The sequence below is a fragment of the Coregonus lavaretus genome (assembly GCF_964263955.1).
Source record: "Coregonus lavaretus genome assembly, chromosome: 38".
NCBI classification, from domain to species: Eukaryota; Metazoa; Chordata; class Actinopteri; order Salmoniformes; family Salmonidae; genus Coregonus; species Coregonus lavaretus.
The window spans coordinates 8,244,220-8,263,830 of NC_140025.1; the positions used below are offsets into that span (position 1 = coordinate 8,244,220).

The 19,611-nt window shown below is 41.5% G+C and overlaps 2 protein-coding genes across 2 annotated transcripts; both read left to right on the forward strand.

Moving 5' to 3' along the window:
* Positions 1-4,364: 4,364 nt before the first annotated feature.
* LOC311112496 (putative methyltransferase YdaC) lies at positions 4,365-5,987 on the forward strand (the record flags this gene model as incomplete). Its single annotated transcript, XM_084155630.1, has 3 exons — positions 4,365-4,466; positions 5,169-5,451; positions 5,764-5,987. The coding sequence occupies 3 exons, from the start codon at positions 4,365-4,367 to the stop codon at positions 5,985-5,987; spliced, it is 609 nt and encodes a 202-aa protein (XP_084011756.1).
* A 10,692-nt stretch (positions 5,988-16,679) lies between these two features.
* LOC311112215 (uncharacterized protein) lies at positions 16,680-19,241 on the forward strand. The gene is made up of 5 exons (XM_084155237.1): positions 16,680-16,752; positions 17,662-17,809; positions 17,905-18,153; positions 18,261-18,531; positions 18,852-19,241. Exons 1-5 carry the CDS (start codon positions 16,713-16,715, stop codon positions 19,047-19,049), a joined length of 906 nt encoding a protein of 301 aa, XP_084011363.1. The 5' UTR covers positions 16,680-16,712; the 3' UTR covers positions 19,050-19,241.
* The last annotated feature ends 370 nt before the right edge of the window (positions 19,242-19,611 follow it).

A 19,611-nucleotide genomic window follows, 5' to 3' on the forward strand; every position in this document is an offset into this window, starting at 1 on the left:
ACATACACCTTAGCCAAATACATTTAAACTCAGTTTTTCACAATTCCTGACATTTAATCCTAGTAAAAATTCCCTGTTTTAGGGAAGTTAGGATCACCACTTTATTTTAAGAATGTGAAATGTCAGAATAATATTAGAGCTTTTATTTCTTTCATCACATTCCCAGTGGGTCAGAAGTTTACATACACTCAATTAGTATTTGGTAGCATTTCCTTTAAATTGTTTAACTTGGGTCAAACGTTTAGTTTCGGGTAGCCTTCCACAAGCTTCCCACAATAAGTTGGGTGAATTTTGGCCCATTCCTCCTGACAGAGCTGGTGTAACTGAGTCAGGTTTGTAGGCCTCCTTGCTCGCACACGCTTTTTCAGTTCTGCCCACACATTTTCTATAGGATTGAGGTCAGGGCTTTGTGATGGCCACTCCAATACCTTGACTTTGTTGTCCTTAAGCCATTTTTACACAACTTTGGAAGTATGCTTGGGGTCATTGTCCATTTGGAAGACCCATTTGCGACCAAGCTTTAACTTCCTGACTGATGTCTTGAGATGTTGCTTCAATATATCCACATAATTTTCCTTCCTCATGATGCCATCTATTTTGTGAAGTGCACCAGTCCCTCTTGCAGCAAAGCACCCCCACAGCATGATGCTGCCACCCCGTGCTTCACGGTTGGGGTGGTGTTCTTCGGCTTGCATGCAACCACCTTTTTCCTCCAAACATAACGATGGTCATTATGGCCAAACAGTTCTATTTTTGTTTCATCAGACCAGAGGACATTTCTCCAAAAAGTACGATCTTTGTCCCCATGTGCAGAATCCAGAAAAGCGCATGTCAAAAATGTTATAAATTGATTTGCATTTTAATGAGGGAAATAAGTATTTGACCCCTCTGCAAAACATGACTTAGTACAAAACCCTTGTTGGCAATCACAGAGATCAGACGTTTCTTGTAGTTGGCCACCAGGTTTGCACACATCTCAGGAGGGATTTTGTTCCACTCCTCTTTGCAGATCTTCTCCAACTCATTAAGGTTTCGAGGCTGACGTTTGGCAACTCGAACCTTCAGCTCCCTCCACAGATTTTCTATGGGATTAAGGTCTGGAGACTGGCTAGGCCACTCCAGGACCTTAATGGGCTTCTTCTTGAGCCACTCATTTGTTGCCTTGGCCGTGTGTTTTGGGTCATTGTCATGCTGGAATACCCATCCACGACCCATTTTCAATGCCCTGGCTGAGGGAAGGAGGTTCTCACCCAAGATTTGACAGTACATGGCCCCGTCCATCATGCCTTTGATGCGGTGAAACACCCCCAAAACATAATGTTTCCACCTCCATTTTTGACGGTGGGGATGGTGTTCTTGGGGTCATAGGCAGCATTCCTCCTCCTCCAAACACGGCGAGTTGGGTTGATGCCAAAGAGCTCGATTATGGTCTCATCTGACCACAACACTTTCACCCAGTTCACCTCTGAATCATTCAGCTGTTCATTGGCAAACTTCAGACGGGCCTGTATATGTGCTTTCTTGAGCAGGGGGACCTTGCGGGCGCTGCAGGATTTCAGTCCTTCACGGCGTAGTGTGTTACCAATTGTTTTCGTGGTGACTATGGTCCCAGCTGCCTTGAGATCATTGACAAGATCCTCCCGTGTAGTTCTGGGCTGATTGACCAAATACTTATTTTCCACCATAATTTGCAAATAAATTCATTAAAAATCCTACAATGTGATTTTCTGGATTTTTTTTCTCAATTTGTCTGTCATAGTTGACATGTACCTATGATGAAAATTACAGGCCTCTCTCATCTTTTTAAGTGGTAGAACTTGCACAATTGGTGGCTGACTAAATACTTTTTTTCCTTACTGTAATTGGAGAGCTCCTTGGTCTTGGCCATGGTGGAGAGTTTGGAATCTGATTGATTGATTGCTTCTGTGGACAGGTGTCTTTTATACAGGTAACAAGCTGAGGTTAGGAGCACTCCCTTTAAGAGTGTGCTCCTAATCTCAACTCGTTACCTGTATAAAAGACACCTGGGAGCCAGAAATCTTTCTGATTGAGAGGGGGTCAAATACTTATTTCCCTCATTAAAATGCAAATCAATTTATAAAATTTTTGACATGCGTTTTTCTGGATTATTTTGTTGTTATTCTGTCTCTCACTGTTCAAATAAACCTACCATTAAAATTATAGACTGATAATTTCTTTGTCAGTGGGCAAACGTACAAAATCAGCAGGGGATCAAATACTTTTTTCCCTCACTTTATAGGACTCGTTTACTGTGGATATAGATACTTTTGTACCTGTTTCCTCCAGCATCTTCACAAGGTCCTTTGCTGTTGTTCTGGGATTGATTTGCAATTTTCGCACCAAAGTACGCTCATCTCTACGAGACAGAACGCGTCTTCTTCCTGAGCGGTATGACGGCTGCGTGGTCCCATGGTGTTTATACTTGCGTTCTATTGTTTGTACAGATGAACGTGGTACCTTCAGGCATTTGGAAATTGCTCCCAAGGATGAACCAGACTTGTGGAGGTCTACAAATTTTTTCTGAGGTCTTGGCTGATTTCTTTTGATTTTCCCATGATGTCAAGCAAAGAGGCACTGAGTTTGAAGGTAGGCCTTGAAATACATCCACAGGTACACCTCCAATTGACTCAAATGATGTCAATTAGCCTCTCAGAAGCTTCTAAAGCCATGACATCATTTTCTGGAATTTTCCAAGCTGTTTAAAGGCACAGTCAACTTAGTGTATGTAAACTTCTGACCCACTGGAATTGTGATACAGTACATTATAAGTGAAGTAATCTGTCTGTAAACAATTGTTGGGAAAAGTACTTGTGTCATGCACAAAGTAGATGTCCTAACCGACTTGCCAAAACTATAGTTTGTTAACAAGAAATTTGTGGAGTGGAATAAAAATGAGTTTTAATGACTCCAACCTAAGTGTATGTAAAATTCTGACTTCAACTGTATATTTCACCAGTAAATGTCTAATCATATAGATTAATCGCAACCTATGCAAGTAGTTGACCATCTCAATTTATGTAACAAAGTTGAAAATGGCACCAGGGTATTGCTACTATTCAAGTCAAGGACTGACTGTTGAGCCAAATGGAGGGTACTACGAGCCGTCTTTCAATGCTAATGTTACTGTTACAATATTATCATATTGAGGAACAGAATGTGAAGTCATTTTCATTGTCTGAATGTGACTTTAATAGACTGCACAATCAGAGATAGAAAGTTTATACACTTTTTTTAAGAATGCTCAAGGACATTCACTGGACAGTAAGTCAGACAAACCAGGATTCTGTTGTATGTGTTAGTTAGTCCGGTCTTCTCTGCTCTGCTACAATGAGGGAGTCCCATTGAATTGAACCGAGATCCCCTCAAACCAATCAGGTCAGTTTCCTTTTATTCCCGAAACCAGGAACTCTGTGTAGAATAGCAGTGTAGATGTGAGATATTACCTGATAAGTGTATTTTTTCAATCAATGTCTGAGCAAGTGAATCTTTCATTGCGCTCATCCCAATCAAACATTTGTAGACAACATTAGAATTACTCAATATGTCTTTGTGAAAAAACCTTTTTTATGAAGAAACCTTGTCAGAATGCTTTTGCTTCAAATGTTTTCTTTATGTGTAATTCTTGACTTTAATTACTTACTTACCCTCTGGTGTTTAATCCCTGTAGGATAAATACTTCCACAGCATTATGAGTAAATATAGAAAGTATAAAGATCTACTGAGAGATATTCCTCTCTTTCCAGGTAATGTGTCTATTTCTATTATATGATATTCTATTCTATTCCTGTCTGTTTCTTAGTAATAACAGAATCATAACTGGAAAAACAAGTCAAAGGTTTCTCAAAATCCAGTGTTTTCTAAACTGCAGCCCAAAAAACAAAATAGGCCTCTTAAGAAATGTTATGATTTTTTTGTGAAAAATTATCATAATTTGACTAATGGGCTGCTGTCCCATTTAAGACAATGGCTCAAAATAGTTTAGTGGACTGGCCCATTTGCCCCTGGTGGGCCGGTGTGTCAGATATGGCCAGGCCGATTTCTGGTAGCATTCAGCCAAGGCTACAGCCTCATGATGATTCATTGGAAAGGATATACAGTTGATGTTACATTCCAGTCTCCTTTTTAACACAACATTTCAGTATAATTTATAACAACCACTTCCAACTCTATGTTCTATTTGATCAGCATAGATGTTTGAATGTTCAGCCATGATTGCCAGTTAACGTGAATGTGTCATGTGTGTCCTTCAACTGTCATTCATTTTGGCACTTGTGTCACCTTGTGATTCAGACATTTTTACTAATGGAATAACGCGCAACTTGGCACACCCCAAGAAAAGCTTCATGGGCCTCTACACTAAGCGGACCATGGAGAAGTACAACAATGTGATGATCAAGAACACTGTCAAACTGTGTCAGATCCAGGCCCATCATGCTATCCTGGAGGTAACAGCTTACGCGATACACTTATACCTATTTAAGACAGAAGATGCGGTTACCTGTAAAAAATACAAGGCAATGTTTACATGACCCCCTTTCAAACCCTTATTTACCACTTTCTAGCAGGTACTGTATACCCATTTTATACGTATCAGTCGGTCACTGGCAAATTGGGAGGGGTGGGGGGCTGTTGTTAAACCATGGGGGTTGTTTGCAATTTAAATTAGGGACATATTAAACAATGGAAGTGTTAATGAATTTACCTGCAAAAAAGCTGAGAACCATTCACACAGACCCGATACCTGTATTTTGGTTACAGGGTTTGTGAAAATGCAGGTTTCATGGCTCGGTCTCGAGGTGGGATTTAATATACCTTGTTTTTTTACAACATACCCCTTTCAGATACACAAAAAAGCAGGTAGAAAGAAGGTGGGATTTCTGTCTGTGTATGAAAGGGGAATTAATTTATTTCGCATAGACACACAGACACGCTTACATTTTAGTAATTTAGCAGAAGCTCTTATCCAGAGAGATTTACAGTAGTGAGTGGATACATTTCGCACTGGTCCCCCGTGGGAGTCGAACCAACAACCCTGGCGTTGCAAGCACATTGCTCTACCAACTGACCCCACACTGGTACCATACACACACACACATACACACACACTCCAATTGATCCAGTGTCATCAAATCTACTCTGTCATCCAGGTTGGCTTTGGTCCAGGCTTGGGGCTCCAGGAGGCTCTGAAGTACCTGACGGACCCCAGGGGCAAGCTGTTCGGCCTGGACGTCTCTGAGTACATGCACAAGGTGGCCCGGGAGCGCCTGGGCCCTCAGCTGGCCTCGGGGAGGGTCCACCTGCTCCAGGGCAGGGTGGAGTGTATTCCCCTCCCGGACCACTGCATCCACGGGGTCTTCCACTCCAACTGTCACCTCTACTGGTCGGACATGGCCACCGCCACCGCCGAACTGCTCCGTGTCATGAGGCCTGGTTAGTGGAAGTACGGCACACACACACATGTGTATGCCACAGGCACACACAATATGTAATTCCTTATTGCAAACAGTAGAGGGAAATGTGAGTGCAGTCGGAGCCATACTATACAAGTTGTATTACAACATGCACTGAAATGTTACTGTATCTCTAAGGCACTGCATATCTATAGAGTTAGCACAGTAGCCTATACAGAAGACAGTATTGCAGTGCACAGAACCTGTTGGTGTTGGTTAATACAACCATATAAATAAAATGATCATTCTAATTCTATGAATAGAACCCCCTCCTTTTCTTCCTCCACGGTAGGAGCGAGGATGTTGGCCACGTGTGATCTGGGTTTCCTGCGTCGGGGGGTGGACCAGGGCTTCTTCAAGGGGATGACATTGGAGCCTGAGCCCTACCTGCAGGCCCTGAGGGCTGTGGGCTTCCTGGGGGTCAGCATGGAGGACCTGACAGATGAGGGAAAGAGCTTCCAGGTCATCTATGCCACCTCTCCACCTCCCTCCACCACCGAGACTCAGACCAGTTAGGAACACGCTCTGTATGCACACTCCAGATGTGTTTGATAGATGTTGTGTCATAAAAACAAATGTTACTTCCAAAGAGAGTACGTCTGTTCATACTCAAGGTTTTATATTGAGCACTTGTATGTTACTGTGATGATTGGTTGTCAGAAATAATTTCGTTTTGAGTTAAGAATAAAAGTATTTACCTGTCATTCACTTTGCATGGGAGTGTTATACACAGTACAAGCCTTGACTAGTAAGGTTTGTTGGTGACCACAGAGCGCACAGTCACCTAGTGTTGAATACCAGCTTTACTGTATAGAGACATGTTGAGGATTTTGTTATCAGTGACAAATGCACGTATGTTCAGCAATCCATTTTATTATCATTTTCACTTATTTGCATATGACAGATTTCTGTCAATAAAAAGCAATCAATCAATCGTTCAAACAGGGTCTCACAGTCCCCTCTTCAAATAGACTACATTTGAAGGAAACCAAAAGATCAAGACATTAGAATATGTGGGTGAGCTATCTGATCTATCTGAAGCCAAGACAAGACAACACCTGGGTTTTCAAATGCAATGGTTGCATTCAGTGGCGGCTGGTGAAAAATATTCTCGGTGGGGCTGTGCCATACTTTTTTTTTCCTGTAACCATCGCAATATATTTTAACACAAACTGCAGGACAGCAGTGCTCAGTGAAACATTCAGTAATTATTTAATGCCAATATTAAAAAGTTGAGGCATTCTTACACAAAAACATATTACACAAACCCAAGCCTTTCATTTGCATTTAAAGTGAACTTTTCACCATTGGTAGTAAACAGGCAACGCAACAGGCATGCTGTCAGAACAGAGTGGAAAGTGGACAATAACATGAAATTATTATAAAGTTTATAGGAAATCTTACACTGTATAAAAGGATGTATAATATAGAAATGGATATCAAGTGGATGAACTCAAACCTTTGACTGGAAGAATAGCATACAGTATTTTATGATCATACTAAATGTGACTAATTGTTAATGTGCTCCAGAACTGCAACAATTAATTGATACAAAACAACATATATACAGTAATATTAGCAAAGACACTATTAAGACTTTCTAGAGTACCATATATAACTGGATTTTTTATGCTAAGGTCAACTATATACAAAGAAACATGCGGCCAGAGCTGCTCTGTGTGTGTGTGTCTGTCATCTTATTTGTACAGGAATTTTGCCCGTCTGTCCTTCTGAGTGGCAAACCTCTCAATGACCCTTTGATTAAAGTCAGGAATGTCCCTAACAAGTTTCTTCTCCATGGAGAGCATGGCCAGAGCGTTCAGGCGATCCTGTGTCATGCTGTTTCTCAGGAAGGTCTTGATCCTTTTCAGTGTAGAGAAGCACCTTTCTGACTCAGCAGTTGTCATGGGTGTGGTGATGAGGATCTTGAGGAGGCTGGCAGTCTCTGTGAAAGTGCTCTGAAGGTTGTTCTCCATGAAGAACTGGTACAGGGGCACTGCACCACTACAAGCCTTGAACTCACTGTTCTCATAGATGAGGGACAGTTCGGTTTTGAGCTTGGCCTTGTTCAACATGGGGTACGCCTCCACGGTTGTTTCAAGCGCTGTATCGGGGAACTTCACACTGTGTTGTGGGAACAACTCTCCGTGCAATAGTGTTGCGCTGATGAGGTGCTGGGTGAAGGAGAACCTCTCTTTGGCATGACTCAGGATGGTATCACATACCTGTAAAAGATACATCATCAGCTTTAATTTGCAATTAAGCTATTTTGATGCAAGTGATCCTGACTGACACATGCCTATGTCCAACTCAAGTATATGATTACCAAGGTGCTGATTGTTCAGGGTTTTGGCTACATACTACCAGGCCTGAAAAAAGTTCTAGGGGGAAACACTGACAATTACATCACAACTTACCTCTATAGCCAACCTCTGTTGTTCTCCTGGTCCCAGCATCCTCCGTCGCTTGATGGGCTGTTGCTGCTCGTCAGATGCGCTGTCCCCACACAAAGAGGGAATTGAGGCCCTGGGTCCAAAAAATAAAGTTTAATTTGATAACTTGCAATCAGACTTCTTAACTCACTGTAATTCCCCCTCAACACACAACCAGTGACTTTTATATATATATATATATATATATATATATATATATATATATATATATATATATATATAGACAGACAGACAGACAGACAGACAGACAGACAGACAGACAGACAGACAGATAGTGTGTATATACACACAAACTATGTCTAGTAACTGCTTTTAACCTGTGATGTACATAATTAACTGATGTTATTACGTTTTAAAGCCTTTTTCTATTACATTTGTGAGAGGGATGCAACATCATTTTGTTCTGCTGTGCACTTAGCAATAAAGTTAATCTTCAATAACAACTAGGCCTCTTCTAGAAATTGACCTGGTGGACACCTGAATAATTATTACAAACTGTGTAGTACTTTCCTGCATTATTATCAACGTCTGATTGTGTCTTCTCTTTCCTTTTAAAATACTAAAACAAATATAATTGTGACGGCTCTATGATAATCACTCACTTTGATGACCAGACACATTTAGGCTTTTAAACTGTTGTAAGTGAACTATTCATCTTTCTAACAACATCTTTATCAGCCAATAGTAAATATAGTTATTTACCTGATTGTTAGCATGCTGTCTGTGAACCTCTGGACAAGTGCTTTAATGAAGACAGGGTCGATGTTCCTCTTCTGCAGCTGGCTGAAAAGCATGTCCACATTTGGCATGATCTTGTGGAACAGTGCCAGGAAAAAACAGAAAGCCTCGTCTTCGAGCATCCTCACAAAGCCCCCCGCCTCTCTGACAGTCGGGGCATCAAAGTTCCCAGAGTCTCTGATGGTCTGGAAACACGTTAGGAGGTCATCCCTGTACTCGTACACAGTGTTTACAGCGCGACTGTGGAAGTTCCACCGTGTTGTAGAGGCTCTGGGGAGTCTATGCGCAACCACTTCGTCAAGCACGGTGGTTCGCTTGGGAGACCTGGAGAAGAAAGCAGAAAATCCTGCAAGGTCGGAAAAGAAAGTGCCGATCCTGGGGATGCGTGAAGTAGCCTGCTGCATGATGAGGTTCAGCTGATGTGCATAGCAGTGGACGTAGTGCGCATTTTCGTACACATCCACTATTTTACGCTGCACTCCGCCGGTGGCTCCCCTCATCACACTTGCTCCGTCGTAAGCCTGGGCAATAAGTTTGGCCTTTTGTCCATGTGAGAGTATGGTGCTGAGCCTCTCCAGCAGCGCTGTAGCGATGGTGTCGGCGGTTGCGTTCTCGATCAAAATGAACTCAAAAAAACGCTCTTGGACGTTACTTTTAGCATCGATGTAGCGTATCACAAGCACCAACTGGCAGTGGGTGGAAACGTCAGTCGTCTCGTCAGCTTGAATGGCGATAAAATCAGCACTCTTTACTTCCTCCAGGATGTAATCCTTAAGCACTGACAGCATACAGTCCAACAGCTCGTTCTGTATCGTCTTTGACGTGCCCTTAAAAACGGTAGCTGTCTTCAGGTGCTCCTCCAGCACACTGTCGAGGGAGGCAACAAAATCCACTAAGCCCCGGAAAATGCCGGGGTTGTCCGAGGAGTCAGTCTCCTCGTGCCCACGCAAGGCCAACTCAAAAGCCCCACAGAACTTCACACAATCGATAATTTTGGATAGAATGTGCCTGTTTTTATCCACCTCCTCATTGTGTTTCCTCACCGCAATCCAGTGGCCGTCATCCAGCTGCGTAGCAATGTTCACCCTTCCTAATACAGCTAGCTTTACAGAGTTGTCCATGTGTGCCCTGGTGTTCTCATGTTTCTTTACCTTCTCTGACAGGTGCTTCATATCCCTCACTCCGGTACCTGTCCATGCTGAATCTGACCCCGTCGTTTTAAAAAGCAAGCACGGAAAGCAAAATAAAGCATTAGCATCAGTGCACCCAGCTAGCCAAGCCTTCCTGGTGTACCAGCTACGGGAGAAGCCGCGCATATACTGCTTCCCTTTCTCGCTAGCCTGCTGTCTGATTGAGAGGTCAGGTTGATCTGGGCCCAGCTCTTTCACCCGAACTTTCTCTGACAAAGTTCTCCTCTCAAACGGATCTTGGAGGAGAGATTTCACCGAGTTAGGGTTGGGTCTTGGAGGAGTAACGTTTGCGCTCGCCATTGTCGTCTAGTAAAAATGGCGCCACTGGAGCCCGGTCCTTATTTTATCAGGGGCGAGCTTGGGGCGATAAAATAATCGCCCTCCTTGGATTCGATTTAAGATCGCTGATTGGCTACATTTTATGTCATACATTCATATCTTAAATTAGCAATTGGCTTAACTGCTACGTAGACCCGCCTCCTCGGGGCACTTTCTGTATCGCCCAGAGCTGACGAGGCGTTTGACAGGCAGAGGAAAGGTTGCGAATATGATTTTCTATCATATCTTACACATATTACTGTGTGCATTCCATATTTCAAACACACAAATATTGACATACTGATGTTTTTATTATTATTATTATTATTTTTATTTATTTTTTATTTTATTTTTTAAAATAATTTTATTTAAGGGGGCGGCGCCCTAGCGCCCTCTATCGGCCAGCCGCCACTGGTTGCATTGCTTTTTCTGACCTCCAGCAGAGCGTTTGGCAGCACTCAGTGGGCCGTAGAGAACTCGGTGAGGGAGGTGGTGTTCAGGTATGCGGATCACTAGGCCGAGCCAACAGTGATGTCCTTTAGCCATGCTTGATTCAATGCAGGTCGACTTGGGGCTCGATTAAATCCGTATTGCTGTTTCGTATTGTAAGTTCAGCATTGTAGCGCGATTGAAATGTAAAGGTAATTTCCAATTGAGCCCATATATGCAGTGTTTACCGTGAATGCAGTCTCTGCTAACTAACGCAGTCTCTGTTAACGTGGAAACATTGCCTTTAGATTTCTATTGCGCTGTTGTACAGCTCTTCAGCACTACAAATTGAATTGAGCCCTTGGTGTTGGCAAGGATCTCATTGTGGGGTACTCACTCAGTCCTCCCAGGTTAGCCTTAAGATGCGTTGGAGGCATCTGATGTGGAAGGATTCCAGGATGTTGATGTGCCACCTATATTGGGTCCAGGTCCAGAGCCATAAAGCAGGGTGGAGACACAAACAGCATTGCATACTGCCACCTTTGTGTGAGTATTATCGATTTTCAAAGACCCTGGCCCGAGGCGTCCGAAGGAAGCAAAGGCTCTATTGACACAAGTATGAACTTCTGATATCAAATAGAGCAGGAATGTATCTTCTCTCTGGGGTCTAGATGTGTGGAAGGATGCCAGTGGGGTTTCTGAGAGGAGGTGGTGTATAAACACATATCTGATTACATAAAAATAGCTAGATAAAAGTTAAAAGGAAAGGAGGAAAGACTAAGAGAGTGGTCGAGTCTGGTTCTTGGTTGTTTAATGGAGTTCTTTGTTCAGTATTCAGGGCACATACAGTATAGTTGGTGGCTGTGCCCTGATAGGCTCCCTGCTAAGTTAGCCACGGCCCCGGGTGATGTCAGGGTTGCTGGGCGGCTGAGCAGGAGCTAATGCTGCTACGGTTGCTGCTGATGCTACTGGTTCTGCTGTTGTAGCTGCTGCTGCTTAGGTTGCTGCTTTTGATGTTACTGCTGTTGATGTTACTGCTGTTGATGTTACTGCTCTTGATGTTACTGCTGTTGATGTTCCTGGTGCTGCTGCTTCTGCTGCAGCTGGGTTCAGTAGAGTGAACAGAGCTAGCATATCCAACACCGATGGAGCTGCTGGTCCATGATCAGCCACAGCAGGCTGGACAGAAGCCCCAGGGTGGAGTTGAGCTCTGGCTTGGGAAGGGGCATGTGGGAGATGCCTTCTAGGGGACTGTCCCTTGGGGGGTGGGCAGTGGTGTTGGCCTCTGGGTCTGTGGGCACCAGGTGGGATTTGGGCACCAGGTAACAGAGGTTTGGCACCAAGTGATAGCATGACACCAGGTAGGACTTGTTGGACATTCTGTGTGAGACTGGGGGAAAAGCAGCGGAAGATCCATGCCTAAATAGAGTTTTCTGATTAGCTCAGATAGTTCCTCTAGAGCAGGGGTATTCAACAAAATTTAAAAAAGGTCCAGTTAGAGAAAATGTTTTGAAGCAAAGGTCCAGAAGATCATAATGTCTAACAATTTAGTGGTATATATATTTAAGTAGCCTAGTAGTTCTGAATGTAATCAATAACTGACCGTCTAATCAAATTAATTCAGTACAATTCAAAAACTTGTTGACAATATTTATTATCACGAAACATAGAACTGAACATTAGGGTTGTCCTCGACTAAAGAAATTCTTAGTCGACTAACACTTATATGAGTTTGTCGACTAATCGATTAGTTGATTTAATCGACAGAGCTGTGCAAGACTAGAATTTTAAACCTGGGCTTGAATGGAGTCAGGGCCATTCTCATACACATGTGAAGGTGCTCATTGGTGAGCCTGGAACGATATTTAGTTTTAATTATGTTCATTGTGGAGAAAGCTGCCTCGCAGTTGTATGTGGAGCCAAACATGGTCAAGATGTATAGGGCTACTTTCCTCAGACCCGGGAAAGCAGTCTCAGGGACCATTTGGAACCAGAAAGTGGAAGGGTCAGTTCTTACAAACTGCTCTTTCAGGGCCACATCTGCTTGGAGATCAACCAATTGCATCTGGAGAGACCCAGCATTTACCCATTTAAAGTGCTGTGTGACTTCCTTTGAGAACCCCCTGACATCTGTGATCAGAAATGGGTTCTGAATGAACATGGTGAGCTGCTCTCCAAAGCTGAAGCTGTCAAAACGGTTGCTGAAGTTTACAATCAGCTTATCAATAAAATCAACAAAAGAAGACAAATCTCTCTGTCCCTGAACCTGTTCCTGCACTGCTGGGAAGTGTACACAGTCTCCCTGCAGGTCTTCCTTGAACACTTCAAGTTTCCTCTGAAAGGAGCGAACAGCTGTCATCAGTTCACAAATTGAATTGTCCTTGCCCTGTAGCCTCAAATTCAGTTCATTCAGATGTGACGTGATGTCAACCAAAAAGGCCACATTATCCATCCATTTCTCATTTTCTAAAAAGAGAGAAAACTGTGTTGCCTTCTGACTGCTTAGCTCTGCCAAAAAATATGCTAATTCCCTCCTGATGGACCAAAAGCGCTCTAGCACCCTGCCTTTGCTGAGCCATCTCACATTGTTGTGCAGCAAAAGATCATCAGCATTGGCATCAACTTCTCTGAGGAATTCCCTAAGCATGCGATGCTGGTAGGAAGAGGATGCCCTGAGAAAATTTATCATTTTCATCATTGTATTCATCACCTCAGCATGCTCATCTGACAGGGAGGCACAGAGGACAGATTGATGAATGATGCAATGGTAAGATAAAAGCTCAGGATTGTCCCCTTTCAGTCTTGCTACAGCTCCTTTTTCTTTCCCTATCATAGAAGGGGCTCCATCTGTGGTTATTGAAACCACTTGTTTTGGCTCTATTCCTCTTTTTGTTAACATCTCCTTAATGGCCAGGTAGATATCCTCTCCTCTTGTACTGGTCTGAAGGGGAGTGACACCTAACATGTCTTCACAGAATGTTTTCTGGGCTGTGTTGAAAAACCTGGCAAACACTAACAGCTGAGCATTGTCACATATGTCAGTGGACTCATCCACAGCTAAGCCTACACATGGTGCCTTATGCATGGCTTCATCTAGCTGGGTTAGCACATCCTGAGTTAATATTTCACTTTTCTTTGTGGCAGATGATGCTGACATGGGAATTTGCTTTATTTTATCACAAAGCTCATTTTTTTGTTTTCCCTCAAGTAGTGTTTCAGCTACTGCACTCATGCATTCTTTGACAACCCCTCCATCTGTAAATGGCTTTTTGTGTTTACCCAAAATCCAAGAAACTCTGAGGGAACACTCAAGAGCACGTTGTTGGGCAGTGAATGTGTTGCTCAGGATCCTGGTGGACTGGTCATATTGGGCTCTGAGACTACTTACTTTCTGTGATCTCAATTCAGATTTGAGTGGGTACGTTTGTTCAAAACCTTTATGTTTTGTCTCATAATGGCGTTTCACATTGCCACTTTTAATAAGTGCCACGGTTTCTGCACATATGAGACACACTGGTTTAGTGCTCCCATTGGGAAGTATGAACAGAAATGAGTCTGTCCATTCTGGATTAAATGCTCTGTTTTCATTGTCCACTTTTCTTTTTTTGGAGAGTGCCATTTGTTCCTTATTTTCTCTAACTGTTACCCTTTTTCTGCCTCACTCGTCTGTTTCGCTCCCTTTCTCCGTCTCACTCATATTTTCGTCAACTTTCTCCGTCTCACTCGTATTTTCCTCAGCTTTCTCCGGCACACTCGTCTGTATCTCTCCCTTTCTCCGTCTCATTCGTCTGTTTCTCACTCGTCTGTTTCGTTCCCTTTCTCCGTCTCATTCGTCTGTTTTCGCTCCCTTTGTTTTCTACATATATCGCTATCTTTTTAATCCGACTTTCTTTTCCTTGGTAACTTGCCTCTAAAACTCTCATCTGTCTGCACTGTAGAGTCCCAATGTTTACCGCCAGGAATGCAAAGACTTCATTGGCTGAGTGGTATCACGTGGGATGGCTTAACTCACATGCAATTGGTCGGTGAGTTTCCTCATTCACAAAACGAGTACCGTAAAGACTACAAAAGCTGTGCATATTAAAATAGAAGCGCCCCGTCAGGTTTTAATTCATAATCTTTTGTTTTGGTCCGGGTCCGTATGGGACGGCTTCTGGGTCCGGATCCGGACCGCGGTCCGCCTGTTAGTGACCTATGCTCTAGAGCATGGTTCTAACATTAAAATGGCTGCCTAGCTCTAGTGTGTGACAGAGGGTAATGTTTAACAATGGTCTAAGTAAACCATGTAATTAATAGGCATTGGAATGTACGTGTGTGAATTGTTGTGTATGTTTTCCAAATCCATCCCACTGGTCACCGATGTCAGTTCAATGTCTAGTTTTGTTTGAGTTGTCAACTAACGTGAATTCAATGTGAAATCAACAAGAAATGTCACCATGTCATTGGATTTACAGTATCTCACAAAAGTGAGTACACCCCTCACATTTTTGTAAATATTTGAGTATATCTTTTCATGTGACAACACTGAAGAAATGACACTTTGCTACAATGTAAAGTAGTGAGTATACAGCTTGTATAACGGTGTAAATTTGCTGTCCCCTCAAAATAACTCAACACACAGACATTAATTTCTAAACCGCTGGCAACAAAAGTGAGTACACCCCTAAGTGAAAATGTCCAAGGGCTCAAAGTGTCAATATTTTGTGTGGCGACCATAATTTGTACACTCACTTCTTTACATTGTAGCAAAGTGTCATTTCTTCAGTGTTGTCACATGAAAAGATATACTCAAATATTTACAAAAATGTGAGGGGTGTACTCACTTTTGTGAGATACTGTAGGTTAAAAGTTAGGTGAAAAAAATATGAAATTCAATTTTTGCAAATCCAATCAGTTTTCCACGTTGATTCAACGTCAACAACAATGGAAACAACTTTAATTGAACCAGTTTTTGCCAAGTGGGATTGTATATCTATAGTACAATGAACTCCATTAATGGTCGAACTGAATATTTATATTAGTTATTGGACGCACCTGTGCTGGAGGACTGCCATTTCCCTCTCCCTCTCCTTCAACACATCCATAGCAGCACAGGTTTCATTCTAGAAATTAAGTTACAACTTTAAAGTTCCAATGCAGTCATTTTTATCTGAATATCAAATAATTTCTGGGTAGCAATTAAGTATGGAGGACTAAAAGTGCCACAATTAAATAAATAAATACACCATTAAATAATTACTTAAATGTGTCATTAATTAATTCAAATTAGAATTAAATACATAAATGTGTAATTAAATGTATCATTAATTAATTCAAATACCGATTCATTTTATGTAAAATACATATATAATTATTTCACTATTTACATTTACATTTCATGATCCTGCATTGCAGTGATTCATGAATTACTTAAAACTGTCAAACTGACCCATCAAAGTCAGTGGGCGGGGCTAACGCGAATCTAGTCTGATCCATTGCTTTGGTCTGAAGTAGAGTAGGCCAACCTGGATAGAGACAATGGAGGATCTCCGTGAACTTTCCAGGGAGTTGGTTAGAGACATTTTAAACTTAGCAGAGGATGTAGAAGCAGGACCTGCTGACCCAGAGCATGTAGCTAGTAAAGCAGAGGAACTTATTGAAGTTGTTGGAGTCATTTCCGCACTTTCCGACGAAGATATCGACCACAGAGTGATTGCAAATCTAGAAGAAGTTGTCCACCGCTTCTCTGGTACCAGGGCACTTCAGGCCCAACACACACAGGGACCGGGGCGTTTGACGTTTGACATACCGAGTGCAGTTCTGGAGCATCAACTTCTTTGTGGAGTTCCCGCAGTTCAAATTGCAGCGATGTTCGGTGTGTCAAAGAGGACCATCAGGAGGCGCATGCAACAATACAGTTTAAGGTATTTACACTAAATTCATGAGTTTTCTGTTTATGAATTGCTGCTCTCATACACTCGGAAAGAATATGACGTTTAAGGTAACATTACTTGATGTTGTGTTTTTCTTGTTTGTACAGAAAGACAGATCTCTATTCAGCTGTGAATGATGAGGAGTTAGACCGTATTGTAAATGAAATTCACAGAAGTCATCCAAACACCGGCTACAAGCTAATGCGTGGTCACCTGAATGCAAGAGGTGTGCATGTTCCAAGTGAGTAGATAATAATATGGGCATTATTTAAATGTATTTTTAATTTGGAGCTCTGCCCCTTTGAAAGGTGAAGGAAGCCCGCTTATGGAAAGACATCGCCTCTGAGATGTAGAATGTGTAGAAGAAATGTGAAGAGAAACACACATTTCAGGACGGCTGACTTGTATCATCAGGATAGACATGTCCTGTGATTTTTAGCCTCCTGTTTAATAGAGGTGGAACAATATCTGACAGTAATATTCTCAGCTGTCCGGATGTGCCCCTGCTGTAAAGGGTATAATATAATCATAGAAAAGCAAAATATCATAGGAGGCAAAAAATCTCAGGTCATCTCTGTTCGAGCATGTGGTATCTATCTATCTATCTATCTATCTATCTATCTATCTATCTATCTATCTATCTATCTATCTATCTATCTATCTATCTATCTATCTATCTATCTATCTATCTATCTATCTATCTATATATGTGTGTATATATATGTATATGTGTATATATATGTATATGTGTATATATATGTATATATATGTGTGTATGTATATATATATATATAAATATATATATATATATAAATATATGTATGTATGTATATATATGTATGTATATGTATGTATATATATATAAATATATATATGTATGTATGTATATATGTATGTATATGTATGTATGTATGTATGTGTATATATATATATATATGTATATGTATATATAATTTTTATATATGTGTATATATATATGTATGTATGTATATGTACAATATCTGACAGTAAAGTACATTTTTGAAGCTGTGGTGGTTCTGTAATAGTTGACTGTTTTACACACATTATTTATTTTATTATGACACCACTATATCCTCAAAATAAGTAGCCAGTGAGTGTGTGGTTATTCATTTTAAATTCCTCCCCTCAGTCTCAAGACTGCAAGAGTCTTTACGCAGAGTCAATGCAGAGGGAGTCTACATGAGACGTCTGAGGCTGCGTGTATTAAGGCGACGGCAGTATTTTGTTCCTGGCCCAAACTCTTTGTGGCATATAGATGGCCACCATAAGCTTATCAGGTCAGTGATATTAGCAGATAAACAATGCATCTTTCTATATGTTTCATTACAATTGTTATACAATAAAGTTATATTTTTTCATGTGTTTGCAACAGGTGGAGATTTGTTGTCCACGGTGGGGTGGATGGATTCAGTCGTTTAGTGGTCTACCTGACTGTGGCCGGCAATAATAGAGCTCATACGGTCTTACAGAGCTTTATCGCCGCTGTTGAGCAGTATGGGCTGCCATCAAGGGTACGGTCTGACAAAGGGGGGGAGAATGCAGATGTAGCAGAATTCATGATCAGAAGCAGAGGTACCGACAGGAATTCACACATCACAGGCAGAAGTGTCCACAATCAGCGGTAAAGAAATATGTTTGGCAACTAGGCTCACACAACTAACATACTAGTTGAATGTACTTTAGCATATGTCATAAATTAACAATTTCTCAATTTTATCCTAAACACAGAATAGAGAGGATGTGGAGAGATGTTTATGAACATGCCCTGGACCTCTTCTATCAGATCTTTACTTCATTGGAAGATCAGGAGACACTGAATCCAGACAATGAAGTCCATCTTTTCGCTCTGCACCGGATTTTCCTTCCACTGGTTCAGCAAAGCCTCGACTCTTTTCGAGATGCTTGGAACTTCCACGGTCTTAGAACTGAAAGGAATCAGTCACCACAGCAACTCTGGAGAAGTTACAGAGAGCAAGGCCCTGAGGAGGATCCTACTGAGGTTAACAATGAACTTTAAACACTTTCTTAAAATTGTTTCCCCAAAGGAATTATGGGAGAAAAAAATGGTGCTAAATGTGATACTTTAAATGAAACATTTACTATAGATTATTGTCTCTTTAAAATCTCCCGAGCTTTTAAAGATCAACCTGTGAGCTGTAGTTTCTACAGTGCATACTATGCAAAGCTGTATTATTTAAAAAAACTGAATAAGTAACATTTCATTTCTCACTGCCTTGGTGACCAAAAATAACAATCTTGTGTAAGGACATGTCAAACTAGTTTTAAGTACAAGACTGATTATGCTTGTCATCCATTCAGGTTCCTGAAGAATATGGGATCGATTGGAACGGACCTCACTGCCTTCATCGAGGCACTGTGTCAGTCCCCGAGGTTCAGCTGGCCCGTGAGCTCTCAGATGAAGAGGTTGCAATTTTGCCAGCTCCAGGAGTTTCTGTTACTGATGCACTTAGACTATATGTAGAGACTGTGGAAGTGTTATCAAGAATCTTAGACTGATGTCCAACCCATGTTTTTATTTGTTGTGTTAGAACAAGCAAGGAAAAACTGAAAGTTTACTTTCCTTTTAAAAGAAAGGAAAAAAAGCTGTTTCTTTGAAGCTTCCTGTCTCATTATGGTCCACAGAATGACTAACATGAATGCTGTACTGTTAGCACTGAAGGTGCAGAACAGTTTGATTTTAGTAAATGGAAGAAAAAAAAGTCAACTACTGCACAGTGTGTTAATGTTTTCAAAGACACTGAACTTGTGTCAATTCATCTGAACTGTGTATGCATTGACATTAGGGCTGGGCAATATGGAGAAAATCAAATATCACATTTTTGACCTAACACCTTTTTTGATGTCGATATTGCAACGATATTGTAAGGTTGACAATTGGTGCATTCACAAAATATCTTCCACATTTAGATTTCGGATAAATAACTATCATATTGTGGATATAATGACTAAGTGGTAAAAGGCAAATAATAGAACAGCTAGAACAGTCTGGTAAGTTCAGAAAATGACATCACTTTACTGTAATGCAGCCTTTGAAACCAGGAAAAGACTAAAGCCTGTG

Coding starts and splice junctions, on each gene's coding strand:
- LOC311112215 (XM_084155237.1), top strand. CDS start 16,713: ATGCGTGGTCACCTGAATGCAAGAGGTGTGCATGTTCCAA. Junction 17,810..17,904: donor GGCCACCATAAGCTTATCAG/GTCAGTGATATT, acceptor TGTTTGCAACAG/GTGGAGATTTGTTGTCCACG. Junction 18,532..18,851: donor CTGAGGAGGATCCTACTGAG/GTTAACAATGAA, acceptor TCATCCATTCAG/GTTCCTGAAGAATATGGGAT.